Source organism: Cyprinus carpio, chromosome A2, assembly GCF_018340385.1.
Source record: "Cyprinus carpio isolate SPL01 chromosome A2, ASM1834038v1, whole genome shotgun sequence".
Lineage (NCBI taxonomy): Eukaryota > Metazoa > Chordata > Actinopteri > Cypriniformes > Cyprinidae > Cyprinus > Cyprinus carpio.
The window spans coordinates 24,257,271-24,276,557 of NC_056573.1; the positions used below are offsets into that span (position 1 = coordinate 24,257,271).

Here is a 19,287-nt window from a genome sequence, read left to right on the forward strand (position 1 = left end):
GAATATCAAAAGAACAAAATCCAAATTGCCTTGAAATTGGATTCATTCGTGCTGCTCGGGTTCAAAACAGGCTAATAAGAAGCTAAATCACAGAGGAACGTGCGTACGTGTGTGTATAGAACCATTTTCCATTTCCCTTCAATTTAGTTACGTCTGGTAATCTTTACACATTTACAGAGTGAATGTCACAAAAACATGCCCAGATCATATTTCACCCCACAGGAAATTATATTTTACTTAAAGAAAAGCAAGTCTATTTTAGGACAGTATTTTAATGACAATTAAGATCTTTCTCCATCATCACCTTAATGAAAAAAAAAATCTCATTTTCATAACCGTGCATGGATGTTTTACTCATTTTTGTGAAATTCTCATTGTTGTAAATGGGGATTCTATTTAGATTCACTAGATTACTTTAACAATGTAGTGCAAAAAAATAAAATAAATAAATACTACTATATGAATTACAACCAGTACATACTTTAAAAGCATCTATATATATATATATATATATATATATATATATATATATATATATTATATATATATATATATATATATATACAGTATATATATATTATATATATATATACATATATATATATAGATATATATATATATATATATATATAATATACTTGGATAGAATGGATTAATTATTTTACATTAGATTTTTTCAATACAATTATGAGAATTTGATGGGAAAATGTTACTTAATACAGCAAAAAAATAAATAAAATAATACAATAAATCATTGGGCATTATTTTAATTACTTAAATAGATTAACTAGAATTTTTTTTTTCATTATAATTATGAGAATTTGGTGGGGAAAATATGCTAAATTGTCATGAAACTAAGAAAATAATATCATAAATAAAAAAATAAATGCATAAATGTTATATATATATTATATATTACAATTATAAAATTATTGTAATGAAAATAAATAACAAATATATTTATGATATTTAAAAATAAATGTAATATTGTAATTAAAATAAATATTGTATCATTATTTGTTTTTATTTTAATTACTGTAATTACAATTAGATTTTATTCATTATAATTATAAGAATTTGGTGGGGAAAATATGTTTTATTGTCATGAAAATAATATCATACAGCAATAAACAAACAAACAAACTTTTTCTGCTGCAGGATATTACTGACATGAAAATAAACAATTAAATATATAATTATTATAATGATGTAATTATTGCAATAAAATAAAATAAAATAAAATAAAATAAAATAAAATAAAAAATAAAATAAAAAATAAAATAAAATAAAATAAAATAAAATAAAATAAAATAAAATAAAAAGTGAACCAAGTAAGTTCTTTAGAAATTCACCTTTACAGTGTCTTACACATAACAGTAACTGGATAGATCTTGGAATGGAAACTGATAAGACAATAAATGGTGCCAATATGATTTGAGGAAATAACCTTCTCTAAGGTTTTTGTCCTTATTTGCATCAGGGCTGTTAAATCACATTACTGTCTCATCTGCATTCATCGTTCACACACACAGATTGCACTATAATGCAAATGATCACACCGTCCTCTTTAAGATTCATCCTGTATGAGTGTGTGTACCTGTTGGAGGGTGTTGAGAAGACCCCCAGGATGACATCCCTGCCCTGCATGCGTATGATGGGGCTGGTGGACTGCAGCAGGTTGAAGTAGAAGTGCGAGTCTCCCGGGATCGAGCAGTTCAGACGCGCTTTCAGAAACGACGTCCACTGGCGCTCCAACACACGCTGAGAGCCGCCCAAATCACCTTTACACACACGTGCCACACGGGACACCATCACCTAATGCACACACACACACACATATTCAAAAAGTAAACAGTTCAGTTTTTATTCCACACAGCATCTATTCAGTTCTACAATCAAAGTGACTATTCACCGGAGAACTGCTTTTCAACCTCACACATCATTCGAGAGAATTCAGTCATTTGATTATAGCGTAAAAACTTAAAGGAACCATGCTCTGCCCTACTGCATTTTATTTGTTTTGACAGTCCAATTATAAAGTTGGTCAAGTCTTCTTGTGCCAATAGCAGTCATAATTTAGTTTTACCCCACCATTTTCTCACTTCTGTTTCACTTGAAGTATCTGGAGAAAACAACATTATGGATAGAGTACAGACTGGTATTTTGGCCAGTTTGAAGAAAAACTTATTAATAATGGATCTGTTTCTTACAAACATGCAGCTTTTCACTTGATAAGATGTTAATTGATGGACTGGAGTTGTGTGGATTACTTGTGGAATATTGAGATGTTTTAATCAGCTGTTTGGACTCTCATTCTGACGGCACCCATTCACTGCAGTGGATCCATTGCTGAACAAGTGATGAAATGCTACATTACATAAAAAATCTGTTCCAATTAAGAAACAAACTCACCTACCATCTTGAATGGCCTGAGGGTGAATACATTGTCAGCAAATTTTCATTTTGGGGTGAAATTTTCCTTTAAATTAAAAATGTTTTGATACCAGACCTTTACAGTACTGTACCTTTAATATGTAAATGAACTCTATTACGATTGGCTGACTTCTGAGTATTGGGCGGTGCACTATCAAGTTCCTCAATACTGAATTATCATGGATGGCTATTGATGGGCAGTCATTTATTAATGTGCAAGTTATGAGCATGGCATTATAACCTTGATTAATTTTGAATTATTAGTTAAGCAGTTTACTTTCAATAAACGGAAAGAACAGATTGTTGGGGTCAGTAATCTTTTAAAGAAATTAATACTTTTATTCAGCAAGAATGTGATAAAACTTTCTATTCATCAAAAAATCATGAATGATTTCAGAAGGCTCATGTGACACTTAAGACAGGAGTAATGACGCAAAAAAATTCAGCTTTGCATCACAGGAATACATTTTTTATTTATTTATTTATTCAAGCTGTTATTTTAAATTGGAATCATATTTCACAATATTACACTTTTTACTGTATTTTTAATCAAATAAATGCAGCCATCATAAGCATACGAGCCTTCTTTCAAAAACAACAAATTTTATCTACCCCAAACTTTTGAACAACAGTGTAAATCTCCGCCTGTACTTTTCTTTTTTACCTTCTCCAGGTAGTTGAACTCCATGGCCATCTCCCTGAAGAAGAAGTAGATATGAGGCCCCCATTCCACGGCGCTCACAAAATAAGGCTCTGTAAGACACACACAAACACAGGCTTTCATTTTACAGTCTGAGGGCGTCCTATGGAGAAATTGCAGCTCGAATAAGTAAACACTCATCAGTCATAATAAAGACATTTCATCTGAACAAACAACATATGCACAGTCCCAAAGAGAGGGAGGGAGAGAAAGAGATATACAGCGAGAGAACTGAATGAGGCAGAGACAGTCCTCATAAAACATGCATGTCCTCTTAAATAAAGCAAAGAGAGTGAGGACATTCAGAGGTCTTGGCCTCTCCTCTTTCTCTCTCTCCTTGAGCAGTATGTGTTTTATAAAGCATTCACAGGTCTTTGTGGCTCAAAACGGGATGTCAGTCACACTCTCTCTGTGATTCTTTAATAGAGATATTCAACTCATAGCTCTCCAGCATTCAAAGTTCAAACAGAGAGCTTTAAATTATACACACATCCAGCTTTTCTCATCTGAATGAGGCTCCAAGAGCTTCGTGCAGTTTCCTGTGGTTACAAGGTCTCGCATATTTGTGAAAAACAACTCAGGTAAAAAAATAAATAAAAATCCCATTTGGTTTTGTTAGCGCTCTCGGTATGTCTGGTGTGAAATCACACTCAGAATTCAGTGCTGTGTACTGCTTCCTGAAACTATTTTAAAATCGACAAAACAAACCCCACTTCAGGCTGACAGGGAGATTACAGAGCGACACGGATGAAACCCATTTTACTGAACATTTCCTGAAACAACTTTAAAGGAGCAATCCAGGTTCAGTGTAACTTTTGCTCTATTGACGGTTTATGTGGTTTGATGAACAGGAAATAAGTTTGACTTGGCCCTCATTTGAATGTGTTGCTGTATCATTCAAAATAATGTTGAATATTTGTCAGTTCTCCTACTGAAAGGCCATTTTTAGGACCCAAAATATCATAATGCTAAAAACACTTCTGATCATGTCTACGGTAGTTAGTAGACATGAAACAGCCTAATTATACAGGGCTCCTTTAAAAAAGTCCACCGACTAGTTGATTTTGAAAATATTTAGTTTTGTCTCTGTTTAAATGGAGCTGAGCTCTGATAACTCCAGCTACAGGAATTACTTTGGTAATGCAAAGCCATAAGTCTTTTTTTTTAATAATACAAAAAAACTATAATCACAATTAATTGCATATATTGATGAAAAAAGTCCCAATAAGAAAATGTTTTAAAAATTATACTACCGTTCCATGTTTTTGAAACATGCTCATGAAAACTTTTTATTTTTAATACAATGAAACAGTAATATTGTGAAATATTACCACAGTTTTAAATAGTTGTATTCTCTCTGGATATATTTTAAAGTGTTATTTATTCCTGTGAAGCAAAGCTGAATTTTCTGCATCATTGCTCCAGTCTTCAGTGTCACATGATCCTTCAGAAGTCATTCTAATATGCTGATTTGCTGATCAAGAAACATAATTTATTATTACTAATGTTGAAAACAGTTGTATTGCTTGATATTTTTGTGGAATATTTTTTTCCGGATTCTTGGATGAACAGAAAGTCGAAAAGAACAGCATTTATTTAAAAAGATATCCATGACATTATAAACATTAACATTAACATTAACATTAACATCAACTGTCACTTTTGATCTATTCTTGCAAATGGAAGTATTAATTTTTTTTTATTACTACCCCAAACACTTTTGACTGGTAGTATACTGTACATTGGGGGGGGGGCTGCCAAAAATTCAGAGATCTGTGTCAATGCCCAAAAACATTCATAAAATCAAAAACAAAACAGATGACAAATAAAAACAATATATTGATATTGCCAAACATTCAGAGTTTTATTTATATATGGAACAGTACCTCTGAACCATTTGGAATCATGCTTGATCGTTCTCAGAGCCGGACTCTCTCCCAAACTGCGATAAATGACAGCGTCGATGGCCAGGAAGTCAGTAACTGTCCCCGTGAACAAGCTGCCCTCTGAGGGTCAAAGGACAGAGGTCACTGCTCAATAAGCAGAAGTGAGCATGAAAGTGTTCAAACAGAAAGTCCTTGAGCTTAATGATGTTAAGAAGGTGGTAAACACATTAATGGAGGCAAATAAAACGAGGCGATATTAAATATTATTATGCTGTGTATCCACTGGGTGTAGGGCTCTTATTATCACAGATTAAAAGAGTGCTAAACAAATCAGTACATATTTAGCCAGGAAAGTGTGTGGGTTACCTGCAAACAGAGCCACGTTAGCGTGTTTGGGATCGTAAGGACATCGAGCCATTCCACTGATGGGCTCGCCGACCAATTCCAGAGTGTCTTTCTGAACAAACACACACACATACTGTTTGTGAGGACGGGATATGACACTTTCTGAGAGGATGATAGCTGTTATAAACCACACATATCTCCAAACACATTCACAAGTGCTGCTATCATTTCTACACGCTTCCAGCTACAGTCCAGAGTGTTAGTGAGCCTTTAAACACAACTATAGCGTGTGTCGATTTATCTTACAAATAAAACAAACCTACAAAACTGTCTCCAGAAAGGTTTTTTCAATTTTATATAAAGCAATAATAATCAGCTCTGATGTTGACATATACTGTAAAAACAAAGATTTGAAGATTTTACAACAAAAAGTGAGATTTGGCCAGAAAATCTGCTCTCATGAAGCATCCATGTGAATTTCAAAATTTCACCCCAAATTCAAAAGTAAAACAGGAAAATATATATTACATTTAGAATATGAAGCATTAAATACCATATGACCAAGTGATCATGTAAATAAAAAATAAAAAAAAAACTAAATTCTTTGGCCATTAGTGTATGGAAGCCCATTTCCGTCATGGAATATTTTTTTATTTATTTTTTTAAAGGTACTTCAGAACTTTCATATAAAAACACAGAATTAAGATATAGACTAAAAAAAAGTGACAAATAAAATAGTCACAACTATCTTTTTATTTTTTGTTCTGTGGCTGAAAAAAAAATGGAATTGCGAGAAAAATAAATCTGTTGTAAGAAACTCAGATGGTCAGAAATCTGAGTTTATTTCATGTCTAGTTTATATCTTGCAATTCTGTGTTTACAATATATATAGCAATTCAAACAGATTTCTCTCAGAATTGCGAGAAACGAAGTACGAATTGTGAGAGAAAAAAGTCACAATTGCCTTTTAGAATTTTTTTTGTTTTATTCCATGGTGGAAATAGGCTTCCATATTAATGCTTTATTTTCTTAATGCAAAATAATTTCTTATTTTTTCCCTTTGATTTGGGGGTGACATATAATCCAGACATGTTCTTAAAAGATTCACCCACAAAACAATGTAAACATGCATTCATGCTTTCGATTCAATTCAAATGAGCATCATCTCTTCAGGTTCTCCAATGTAATTATGTGCAGCTATTTATTGAGTTTTAATCATTACGTCAATTGCTCTTCCATCAATACTGATCTACTTTCATTACTGTTAATCCATTGTAAACATGCATATGAGTTCAACTGAACCAATTCTTCCTGAAGGTTCAGTGGATCTGACTTACAAAGCATTTCTTAATAATTGGACTGTAAAAGAACATTTATTTTAGTAGTAAAACTGTGAGGTGGGTTACATGTTGCAAACAACACAGAATATGTAGCTTAACCAAAAACAGCAATACACAGCAGTATTAATTTAAATGTTTGTTTTGCTACCATTTAAACCAATAAAATGCGGTTGAATTTCTTCTATGTGTAGTAGGATGAACAGAATTGTATCTTGTGTTGTTTGTGTAGAATTGTTCTTTACACGCTCTACATGTTTGCTAATGGTAAACACAGGGGAGACGGTGAATTCTGCAGGCATTGAGGAACACTCACCGTGTAATTGGCACACAGCGGGTTGAAAGCGTTTGTCCCGCACACAAACAGCCCTCCATCATGGCTCAACAACACCTTAATATAATTACGACACTCCTCCTGAAGGAAACACAGGAAAGACAAGGATTACTCTTGTTTTAAACTATTGTATATTTATTCTTCTTGTCAAATTTACAGTACTGTACTTATGATAACTTGCAAAATAACCTTACAGGGAATAAGATGATGTCATGTCTGAGAATCTAGGGTATTATGATGATTCCGTGTGCGATGTACTATTCCATGCAATGCAATGCAATGAAATACCTTTATTAACATTATTGTCTATCTCATTTGCTCTGTTTATATTTGATTAATATTATACAGCAAGGCCCCTGAGAGCACATTGGAAATCTGGGATTCAAAATCTCTTTTAAACTTGAATATAAACAAACCATTTTAGGATTAAAACTGAAAGAGAGAGAGAGTTTGTATAATGATGTTATCTCAGTTGGCATAAACATTATAGAAATGGGTATTCTTATTAATTATTGTATGGAAACATCGGTGATGATATCTTATCAGTGTATTTGTTTTGCCAGACTGATCCTCTTTGAATCACAATGACTTGGCAGCATTTGACTTTCATGCCATTTAACAAAGTCATTTGAATCCTAATTAAAATTTGAGTGAAGAAGAGAAATTAACAAAACAGTGTGTGTTTGTGTGTGTGTGTGTGTGTGTGTGTGTGTGTGTGTGTGTGTGTTGGGTTAGACATGAAAGGGTAAGGGAAGATGGACAAAAGAATAATGCTGAAAATATTGACACAGCTTCACAAGTCATTTTTCCCCAGATGTCATTATTTTGAGAGCTGTGTTTGTTTTGGAAGACAGACACCAGATAAGTAGGTCCCAGCTTGCAGCTCCGCCACAGAGCCCACACTGTGGGCATCACCCAAAAACACATTTTCTCCAGGTTTTTACATTGTATTTGGACTAGATTTGCACAGTATTGCTACTTGTCTTTGTGTAGCACAGAAACAGGAAGTAGCTGGACTTGAATGCATCACTATGTGGGTCCAGCTATAAAAGCAGTCCCGAAAGCTACTGTATAGCCAGCTGCGAACACTCATGCATCAGGAATGCCTTTGTTCCCTTACGGACATCAATGGAACGTTTTGAAGTGGTTTTGCGTATTTTGCTGAAACCTCTGCATGTGGGCCCCATCATGCAGCTCCACCATAGGGCCCATTCACTGCTCTGCCCATTGAGTTTGACTGGGCCTCCTGGTGGAGCCAAAACCCGAGGGGGCCGACACTGAGGTCAGGCTCTTTGAGGTGATTAGCAGGACTGCCGAGGGTCTATGTGTTGTTACAGATGCAAGTCCACCATTCACTGTGTGTGTGTGTTTGCACAAGAGATGTTGTTACAAATGCATTCATGCTGCTCACAGCATTAAACACAAACTCCCTAGTGATAGATCAACTTACAGCGTGTGTGTGCATGTGTTTGAATAAGAGAAAGGACAGGGATCTTTTCATTTTTGATCATCTGAAGAGAGAGAGTGTGTGTGAGCTTATAAAATGACGCAACCTTTCACCTCTTATTATATCGTGAGTATTTCCACCTGGATGCTGTGAAGGATGTGTTGTGGTATGCTCTAACATTACCACATCAACTCTGCCAGTTTCTTACCGCTGTGTGTTTTTCTTGGTGATCATCAGGATACAATGTAAATAACGGCGGCAAAATTAAACAACAGTTTGCCCATAATTACCCACCAATTAGAAGACAATACAGTTGATCTTCACTCTAAAACTGAACCCAGGCAGAAATGTGTGTTGAGAACATCATTAAACAGCATTCACAATAAATGTAACTTCTCTCATGCAACATTTTTAAGTGCAACTGAATATTTAGCTCTGAATAATGTACTGTCTGGCAGGATTTGTCTTGATTTTATGTTCTTGATTGGATTGTAATGTAAGGCAATGATATCAATGATGCTTGTTTTACAGAGGGGAACTAGAAACTATTGCTCATTCTTTGATGAGGAGAGATTTACTACTACTTCACTAATTCTGCAGACTTGCAGTTTTTATCTGGTGAATGATAAAAAAGAAAAAAAATATATCAGACTGATTATAAATGTAATTTGAAAACTGATCGTTCCTAGGCAGACCAGGTCTCTTTCAGTTGGGCTTAGCTGATGTTTGCAGTCAGTAGATGAAATTGTATAAAAGATTATAATCTCAGAATTTAAGAACCACTCATTGCAAGTCATTTCCACAATGATTTTTCTAAATGTTTAATATTTGTGACTGATGCCAGCAATTGTATGTGCGGCTATGCAATGGAGATCCATTCACTGTCAAAATTCATTAATTTTGACAAGTATTACTTCTTGATTACACATCTTGTTTTTGATGTTTCTTTCATTTCATCAGTTGCAAGGTTTTAGGCTATTCATCAGGCAGTCATGTTTTAGGCTATTCATCAGGCAGTCGAAAAAAGAAACTGTAGATTAAGAATAGTTAGTGATTTCTCTCATTTCAAAATTCTTATAATTCTTTTATTTTGATCTGCAGTCTAAAAAAATCAAATCAGAACTAATTAAAAAAACACAAATATGACACCTGTAAAAAATCATTTATAAGCAGTTTGATTATAGATATTCAAGGAAATTATAGTGCCTTGAAAGAAAAAAACTTGCTACAAATGTTATAATTAAGCAGATTACACAAATCTGAAAATACCTGAGATGTGTCTACTCAGGCAGTAATTTCAAAAAGAAAGAAACAGACTTTTTTTGACAATTATTACCAACACCAACATAATAGTTAAGATAATGTTAAGCACAAACTAAGAAAAACAAACCTTTGACATTTCAATAATTAAATAAAAGCACTGATATCCACAGAGTTGTCTTTGGTGGGACGGGAGCGAAGCGCGAGTAGATAATCTGATTTTTATCATGCAATTTTTTTAAGCGATTTTAATCGTTAAGTGTAGTAGTTATGTGTGTTTCTCTCTGACTGTCAAAGACTAGAATCTGCTCAAGTCGATGGAAAGTTTAATCTTAGAATGTTAGAATGTCTAAATTGCATTCCGGGGGACGGGGTGTTTTGCTTCATCCCAAGGCAACAGTATAAAAGAAGCCAAATTCTGTGGGGAAAAAATGGACTTTGCAACACTGGCCTTAGCAACCACCTAGCAAAGCTGTAGTAACCATCCAAAACGCCATAGCAACCCACTGGAAATTCCTAGGAACCAGCCAGAACATCATAGCACCTCAAATCAATAATCAATAAGTTTTGCACAGACAAGCAACACTTAATATAAATAATATAGTTGGTTAATATTATGTTTCCCTGCCCACAAGGCCTTGCTTACATCATCAGGATTGGAAATCTGTTTTAGCTGAGAAAAGTATTGATTTTTTTTCTTTAGCATAATAAGCACTAATGAAGACTAAATTCAGACATTTATAAAGAAAGAAAAATTAGCTCGGATTTGATGTCATGTTGTTTTGAACCCCATCTATTCCCATATGGACTCACTGGTACATCATAAACATCCAGCTGAACGTGAGCAGAATGGCCTAGCTGTGTGAGTCTGCTGTAAACTCTCTGCAGGGGGTGGGGAGATCTTACGTTCCGCTTCATAAACTGTAAAATTGAATTCATCAGAGATGCAGGTTTGCGAGCGAGTCGATCCATACGCCCGTCAGAGGTGTAAAAAGCAGGTTTCTCTCTGAGGAAGAGCACATGTGGTTCAGGTCTCTGTGAAACACCATCAAGAAAGTGTCAAGATTTATCCTTCAGATTAGAGTGTGTGACAAGGCAGTATACGATCCCGTACCACGGCAAACTCCTTTCTATTCTGATCAAAGTCTGACTTCTTCTCCCTTATTCCCTTCCTCTCCTGTCTTTCTTTTCATCTTCCTCACTCTCCACCAATTCTTCTTCTCTCTCTGCATGTCTCCTTTCGCTCCCGTTCCTCCCACTCCATTCACTTTTTTCTTCTTTCTGCACCAAAATCACTTGCTGTCAGATTAGTGCACATTCAGTACTTAACCATTTAAAGATTCTCACATTTCTAAGGCCTCTAAATGATCAATATGATCAAAACTATTGCTAAAAAACCTGTTGTACACCATCTACTATATTCCTGTCGTCTGATCGATAGTTTAGACTTTTAAGCAAGTAAAAGGCCTTTTAATATCATTTAAAAAAGTTCATGATTTTTGATGTATTAAATATGATATTCAACAAAAAACAAATGCAGTTAAAAATCTTAAATAAACTCTGTTCCTATATATATATATAATTTCATATGTCACAGTTAAACACGTAGTCCTCCAAGTCTCTCTGAGATGCATAAAGGAACATACACAAGAGAGAAATCATAAATGACATCATATTAAAAACGAAAAGTGATGTAAGAATTTACAATGTGTAAAAACATTAAATGTAAATGTTTACACAGCGTATTCAATTTGTTGTGACTACAAGCTGAAATTCAGATTAAATTTCAATGCATGCAAAAAACCAATTGGGTTCACATACTTTTTCCTACATTTTTATTGCTCCTAACAATTATCTCACTGTACCTATTTTATTTCTCCTAAGACATTTTAGACGAAACATCTGAGACAAACCTGCTCAAGTGCCTTAAGCTATAAAATAGCAATATCAGAGCAATACAATTTTCTTCAGGGTCGAACAAAAAGATATTCAGTGAATTGTTCATGAAGGGATCCTGTTGCTCATTTTCATTCAGAACGACCCCACAAATGAAGTTCTCATCCTGCAGTGCCCTTCAAGCCAATAAAAATGACAACTTGAGCACTTTGAGAGAGAGAATAGATACTTGAGAGGATGTGAGTGTATCTATTACACCACACACACACACACACACACACACACACCCCCACACACACACACACGTTCCTATACTCCCTATAGGAGTATCACAGGCGGCAGATGTGATCTGTTTGTAGTTAGTCACTGTGTTATTGCTGTAGAAATCTGTTTATCTTGCACTTCATAAAAGCTAATCAAAGCAGCACAAGTGACAGAAATTTAAATCCTGCATCTTCGTGTTAATTATGAATGATCCATTTATCCACCTCTGAAGATGTTATTATGATTTAATGCACTACCGCCAATGCTTACACTTAAACTGTTTTGATCTGGTCACTTTTATACCAGGTGCGGTGCAATTACTTTGTAGTTTTAAGTTGTTTATTTAGTTAGTTTCAGTAATTTTGTAATTTTTATTATTTGTTATTTCTATTTAGATTTAATTAATTTATTTCAGTTTACTAATTTTAGTACTTACACTTTAACTTATTATATTTCAATTGTTTGCAAAGCAACATTTCTAATTTTCATTTTTTTAAAGTTCTACATTTTACATCATGTTTTAGTGTCCAGTAGAAAAAATATTTTAGTAATTCTTTGTGATTTTTTATTAATTTTTATTAATTTTTTTATTTAGATTTACTTATTTCAGTTTTCATTTTAATAATTTTCACACTTCATCTTACTCTATTTCTCTTAACTGCTAAGACAACATTTCTTATTTTCACTTTTCATCTAATATTTCCGTTTCCATTTAAATTGTACTTATTGTACTTAGTAATTTTGTTACTGTTATATTATTTTGTCACTGTTTTTACTTTTAAAAATGTTTTAATTTAGATTTAATTTATTTATTTTAGTTTTCATTTTATGCTTTAGCACTTCAACTTCAACACATTATATTTCAGTTAATTGTCATTTTTGTTAAAATTATGTTTAAGTATGTTTATGTGTTTTTCATTTATATATGTTTTCATTTTAATTACGTTTTGGTAAGTTTTATTAGCTTCTTTTTAAATATTTCTAATTATATTTAATGTATTTATTTCAGTTGTTATTTTACTAATTTTAGTAACTTCAATTCATTACTTTTCAGTTAATTGCCAAGGCAACATTTCTCATTTTTGTTTTAAATAAGTATAGTTAATATATTTAACGTATACTGTACATTTGATATTAATTTTTTTTTTCAGATTTATTTCAATTCACAAAAACTGGTTTTAACTGTCTTAGTTTTAAAAACAATTCTCCTCACATGAGCACAATGCTATTTTCAGATCCTCACTGTAGTAATCTGTGTGTGTGTGTGTGTGTGTGTGTGTGTATGTGTGTGTGTGTGTGTGAGAGAGGAGTCAGAATAAGGATATTGAATTTCCTCCTTCATTATGAAATCACGTCAGCTTAAATCAAGCAGCAAGACCACAATTACTGCAGGAACACATGCTACATCAGATCAAACACATTTCATCTGACAGCACTTTCTAAAGTCCATCTAATCTTATTCCAGAGCATATGAAGTGCAAAAAAAAAAAAAAAAAAAAAAAAAAAAACCGGCTTATGGACCAGCAGTCTCATGTTTTAGGTCTGATATCAGTGGTGTGTGGAGGTGTGCGGTCAGATCTCTGACAGAAGGATGGATGATTGGACATGTGTCTCAAACAGACTTATTTTCTGGTCCGTCTGCGCTAATATTCTGTCAATCTCACACAATTAAAGGTGATTTCTGTGGAAAACCAGTTTATAGTTTATGAGGTAATTAGCGATTACGAACTAAAACAACATGGAAAGACCAAGAAAGAGAAAGCAAGGAGAGTATGAGAGCCTGTTGCAGAACTTGCCGGAGGCAGAGATTCGCAGGTGTGTGTTTGATGTCTCAGATTTGTGTGAACATGTGGGTGGGTGGCAGACAGGTCTAATTTGTAAGCTCCCTCTTGCCAAACAATAATCCTTGTCCAGGTTTGACACTCAGTCCCTTGAAGTTCTCTCCCCTGCAGTCATACACATCTATTAAAATGGCCTGGTTTGCGAATGAGTGGGAATGCATGACTCTTACTTTATTAAGGTGGGCAGAAGGCAGAAGGTAATTAGCCTCTGCATTGAAGAATAAGACCAGATTTATCACAAAAACATCAAAGAGAGACACAATCGAGTCTGAGGTTCAGACGTGAGAACCGACTGCAACTTGCAAAACAGGCCTTCACAAACTCTCCAATCTTCTCAAGTTAAAGAGAATATTGAACAAAGAGCTCTGGAGAATTATTTGGGCAGGACAGATCAAGGGATGTGAAAAAAATGCACATTTTCAAAATCAACTAGCTGGAACTCAAGGGACTTGAAGAATTGGTTGAAGTATTTTTCACTTCATGCAGTCTTAAAAATACAACACTCATGGCAGGACACTCAAAAAGCAGTGCAAGAGCCGATGCAAAATCCAAAGATGCCAGAAAATGGCTACACCAGTGATTTAAAAACAACAACAACAACAAAACAGATGATGTCATTATGCTATTTAAAAATAATTATATATATATATATATATAATACTAATCACTAATCAGATCATTTAACAAAAAACAAAACAAAAAACTCCAGGTTTGCTGTGCTTGTTTGTAGAGCTGTGCAATTAGACCAAAATGTTGTGATTATACTGCATCAATATGACTATAAAATTATAGATAGATAGATCTCGTTTCTTCAAAACAGCTTTTTTTAAGTACTTCTTTTTAAGTATGGGACTAGAGTTTCAGTTTTATTTCAATTAGTCATGTTTAAATGAACTAATTGACTAGTCGGTTGTTGGGTCATCGTGATCAATCCCTCAACTGAGATCTCTTGCAATAAAGGCCACGTTTCCTGCTAACGTGCCAACTCACCCTCTTAAAATCATCTTAAATCAAGAAATACAGTAACATCCAAAAATAACTACAGTTCTGAAATGTTTCTCAAAACAGCTGCTCTTCTTTAGCATGCTGTATTTCAATGCAGTCCACGTTAATCTGGGTCTACATGTGCTTTTATATCAATATGCCAGGAAACAGTTTTGGCTTTTATTAAGCACATTAGGACCTGACAGCTCCTGCAGCAGTTCACTTATGTTCTGCTCAGTAATGAGCCATCTACATGTTGGTTTCGTAAAAACAGTTGATAGGCCTACTCTAGAAGTACATAACGAAAGACAGAAGTTAAGAATCTGTGGAATTAATAAAAAAATATTTTTAAGTTTATCAAATGAAGTTGGCATTGCATACTTTGAATATTGTTGGCTCTATTGTTCTATTGTAAGCCCCTTTGAAAAAAAGTGTTTGCTAAAATAAATAAATGCAACTGTAAAAACACATTATGAATTGCATTACTGTTTGAATGCTAACAAGTATAACATGTCTAACATAAGACACACATTAGCTGTAGGAAGGGTATATTTGATAAAACACAAAGAGAGCCATAAAAGATAACTGGCAGTACGACAGTAAGCTAAATCTAGTATTTATAGTAGGAGTTAAAAACACAAGCAAATAACAGGAAAATCCACACCCCTCAATAACATCCAATAACTAACCGAGGCTGTAAGTAATCGTCTGCAATAACGCTAAAAGCATCCGCTGAGAGGCTAGAGTTACATGTCCTTGTGAACCGGCAGAAATAAGCCAAATCCTTATTTTGTACATTTACTCTTCAGGAGAATTTATTTGTTTGAGACTGTATCCAGCTCTGCCACAGGTTTGAAACATCAAGCTCTTGGCAATAGTAAATCACTCAAAGTGCTGTGAATGAATTTCCTCGCTAAGACGGTGCTAAAAATGGCCGTGAAATGTGAAAAAACTTTGTGTTATTTGAATGCTCACCTCGTGTTTGCCCTTCATTCTACAGATGCGGATGTCATTCTTATTTGATTCCCACGTCCTTTTCTGCAAAACAGCAAGGGAGTAAAATCATCACCGAAATTTATGGGAAAACATGCAATTGTGTGTGTGTGTGTGTGTGTGTGTGTGTGTGTGTGTGTGTGTGTGTGTGTGTGTGTGTGTGTGTGTGTGTGTGTGTATGTGTGTGTGTGTGAGAGAGAGAGAGAGAGAGAGAGAGAGACAGCGGTACAAGGTCTCACCTTGCTGTAGAACATTTCATCTCCAGATACATGGTCCAGTTCCACTCGATAAAGGTCATCTCTGCACCAACACACACACACCAGCATTAGCAGTAACAACAAAAATGGGCCTTAATTTAACAGGCGGCGGCGAATCATAATTCATATACTATTCATACTATAGATGCACCACACAGCAAACATAAATAAACTATAAATATATGTAAACTATAATATATTTTAAAAGGTATTAGTAAATGTAAAAAATAAAATTAACAAAGATGTATAAATGCTGTAGAAATATTGTTCATTATAGTTCATGTTAACTAATGTAGGTTAACTAATGCTAACAAATGAAACCTAATTGTAAAGAGTTACCATAATTTATCAACACACAGTTTTATGTTGCAGTATGTCTGATTTACTGTCTAACTACATAAGAATATTTTCCCACTATCAGTAAAGTACATAGTGTAGCATAGAGAATGTTAGAAGTATGCAAATCAAATTACAGCCAAAATCATGTGACTAGCTGAGACAAGACAGAAAGTTTGTGAAAATATATTTCACCACCTACAGTAATACAGTGAAGCATTAAAGGGTTTTGATAAAACAAATCCATCAACCTGTCAATGAAAACAGTCTAAATTTGAGTTCTCAGCTCTGGAGATGTCAGCCTCAGAGTTTTGTGATGTCAGTAACGAGTTTTTCCACTTTCCAGAATGAGTAAGAGAGTTTATAAGAGCGCTCGGAAAAGTAAGATAGACTATATCTGTTCTCTAGCTTCAGAGAAAGCAAGCGTTTAAGCGGCTTGACTGTGTAATGGTTAAAGGTCAGTGAACAGGGGTTTAACTTTCAACCACCGCTTAACTAGGACCACATGTGAACTCCCTCGGGAGTCGAAATCCTTTGAAGGCCTGTCCATGTGACGGATTTCAAAGATGTAACTAAATGTAACACCAGTCAAACTGGACACAGATTTCCCGTCAAAACACCCACACGCACACTTTGACTGCATGGAAAGAACATGCTGTTATACTGCTGATTGTGTTGAGCTATAAGGACGGAGTGTTCATGTCAGAGCTTTGAAACGTAATGACATTTTCTCATTGTGTAGCCTGTCATTTCCATTTAAGACCAATTAGGTACCGAGATGGTGTAGTGAAATAGAAAGGTTTTAATAACAGAGAGGATATTATACTCATGTCATATTAATTCATAATGTAAAACCAAATACGGTGAAGTTGCTGTGTGAAATTAACATCTTGATGATTTAACATGTTGTCAATTACTGCCAGGGTTATTATAATGATTAAAAACATATAAAATAATAAAATCTAAAAATCTAAGATGAAAAACTAAACAAAAATGTGAAATGTTGTCAAGGCAAGTTGAAGCAATAAAATGATTCACTGGAAATAAACAAACCCTCAAACTGAAGAAAATACTAAAACCAAAATAAAAATAAATTAAACCTAATCATGAAAAAAAATACTAATAAAATAATAATAATAAAAATAAAAATAAAAATAAAATGACAAAGCACATAACAAAAGGACAAAAAAAAATCAAATTTGAAAAATAAAAATATAAAATAATGCATTTTATATATATAAAAATAAAGTATTATTTAATATTCAGAATATTAAAATGATTAAAAAAATGTATTTTAATAAATCAATAAATAAACATAGTTTTTATTAAATAACAATAGCTTTACTAACTTAAAAAAATATAAAAACCATAATAATATATAAATCATACTAAAATAATGATTACCACAGAGAATAATTTTCATTTCTTTCTCAGTACAGTATGTGCAGCAATATGCAAAATTAACACAACCGTTTTTATTTTGCTTGTTCTTACAAGACGTGCAATATGCAAAATATAATGTACAAATATTTATAATGTGAGGTGTGTATGTTGAACTGTTGTGAATGCAGTTGGATGTTACCTGGCTCCGATGTAGAGTGTACGGTTGACTTTCAGGACGGTCTGAATGTAGAGTGGCTCCTGACGGGTGTAAGAGCGATGCGCTCGGCCCACGAACACTGGATATCTTCTCACCACTGACAAAAGAAACAGAAACAGAAACAGAGACAATTCAGAAGAGAGGAAAGTCAAAATGTGGAAAAATGACTATTTGAGATGGAAGACAGCCAACCAAACAAAAGAGACACAATATGAAGTTTAGATGGAGGAAACAGACACTATCACTTTCCCAGAAGAGTTTGAGACAGAGGTCCTCAGAGACAAAAAGTACATACATCATTGTGTCTTCTCCATGCAGAGTCTAAAAACAAGCTGTCTTAAAGCAGAAGTTCAACAGATATAACAAATCTGTCATATTTATTCACCCTTATGTAGTTCCAAACCTATATGACTCTATCTCTCCTAAAATATTCTGCCTGCTCTTTTCAAAGAAATTACAATAAAGATTCAGGCATCAAAAAAGGAAACAAAAGTACCATAAAAGCATCTTGGTATATACAACTTGTGTGCTGCATTCTAAATCATGTGACAGGTTTTTGTGAGAAATAGGAATACGCATCATTACTCAATACATTACAGTCAACTGTTAACCACTTAGACTAAATAATTGAATCAGTGAGCTGAACTCAAGAATTGCATTAGTTCAATTCATTAATGAATCTTTCAGATCATTTTCATAAAAGAATATTAAAGTGCCCCAATTATGGGTTTGAAAGGTTCCCATTTTGGTTTTGGGAGTCCCAAACAAGAGGTTGATATGCATGCAAGGTCAAAAAACACTTTCATTGTCTTTAAATATGCAATTATTTTAACCTTACTTCCTCAGAGACTTTCAAACAGTTCGCTCAATGATTCATTTTTCCAAACCCCTTCTTTGCGTGATGCAAATCTGCGATGATTGATCCGATTGGTCTCATTTTCATTTCATCTAGCCTGTAATGCCTGATAAAGCAGCTTTTGTGAGCACAGTGCTGCTTTGTGTACAGTGTTACCAGCGAAACCGCTATTTTATCGCCGGGGGAAGTTGTGGCCTAATGGTTAGAGAGTCAGACTTGTAACCCAAAGGTTGCGGGTTTGAGTCTCGTACCGGCAGGGATTGTAGGTGGGGGAAGTGAATGTACAGCGCTCTCTCCCACCTTCAATACCATAACTGAGGTGCCCTTGAGCAAGGCACTCCCCGGGCGCCGCAGCAAAAAATGGCTGCCCACTGCTCCGGGTGTGTGCTCACTGCAGTGTGTGTGCAGTTTGGATGGGCTAAATGCAGAGCACCAATTTCCAGAGTATGGTTCACCATACTTGGACACGTCATGTCACTAACTCACTCAAAAGCGGCACCTAGTGGCAAAGAATGAAT

General features: G+C 34.3%; 1 protein-coding gene across 1 annotated transcript in view; it reads right to left on the minus strand.

The window, feature by feature from the left end:
• The window catches only part of LOC109089842 (semaphorin-6B-like), a 111,874-nt gene that overhangs the window by 31,656 nt on the left and 60,931 nt on the right, over positions 1–19,287 (minus strand). The window contains exons 3-10 of the mRNA XM_042711907.1: positions 17,896–18,010; positions 15,960–16,020; positions 15,703–15,765; positions 7,018–7,116; positions 5,386–5,476; positions 5,020–5,139; positions 3,098–3,186; positions 1,598–1,815 (exon numbers count right to left, since the gene is read on the minus strand). Of these exons, the coding sequence (XP_042567841.1) occupies positions 1,598–1,815; positions 3,098–3,186; positions 5,020–5,139; positions 5,386–5,476; positions 7,018–7,116; positions 15,703–15,765; positions 15,960–16,020; positions 17,896–18,010 (856 nt within the window). The remainder of the gene's footprint in view (positions 1–1,597; positions 1,816–3,097; positions 3,187–5,019; positions 5,140–5,385; positions 5,477–7,017; positions 7,117–15,702; positions 15,766–15,959; positions 16,021–17,895; positions 18,011–19,287) is intronic.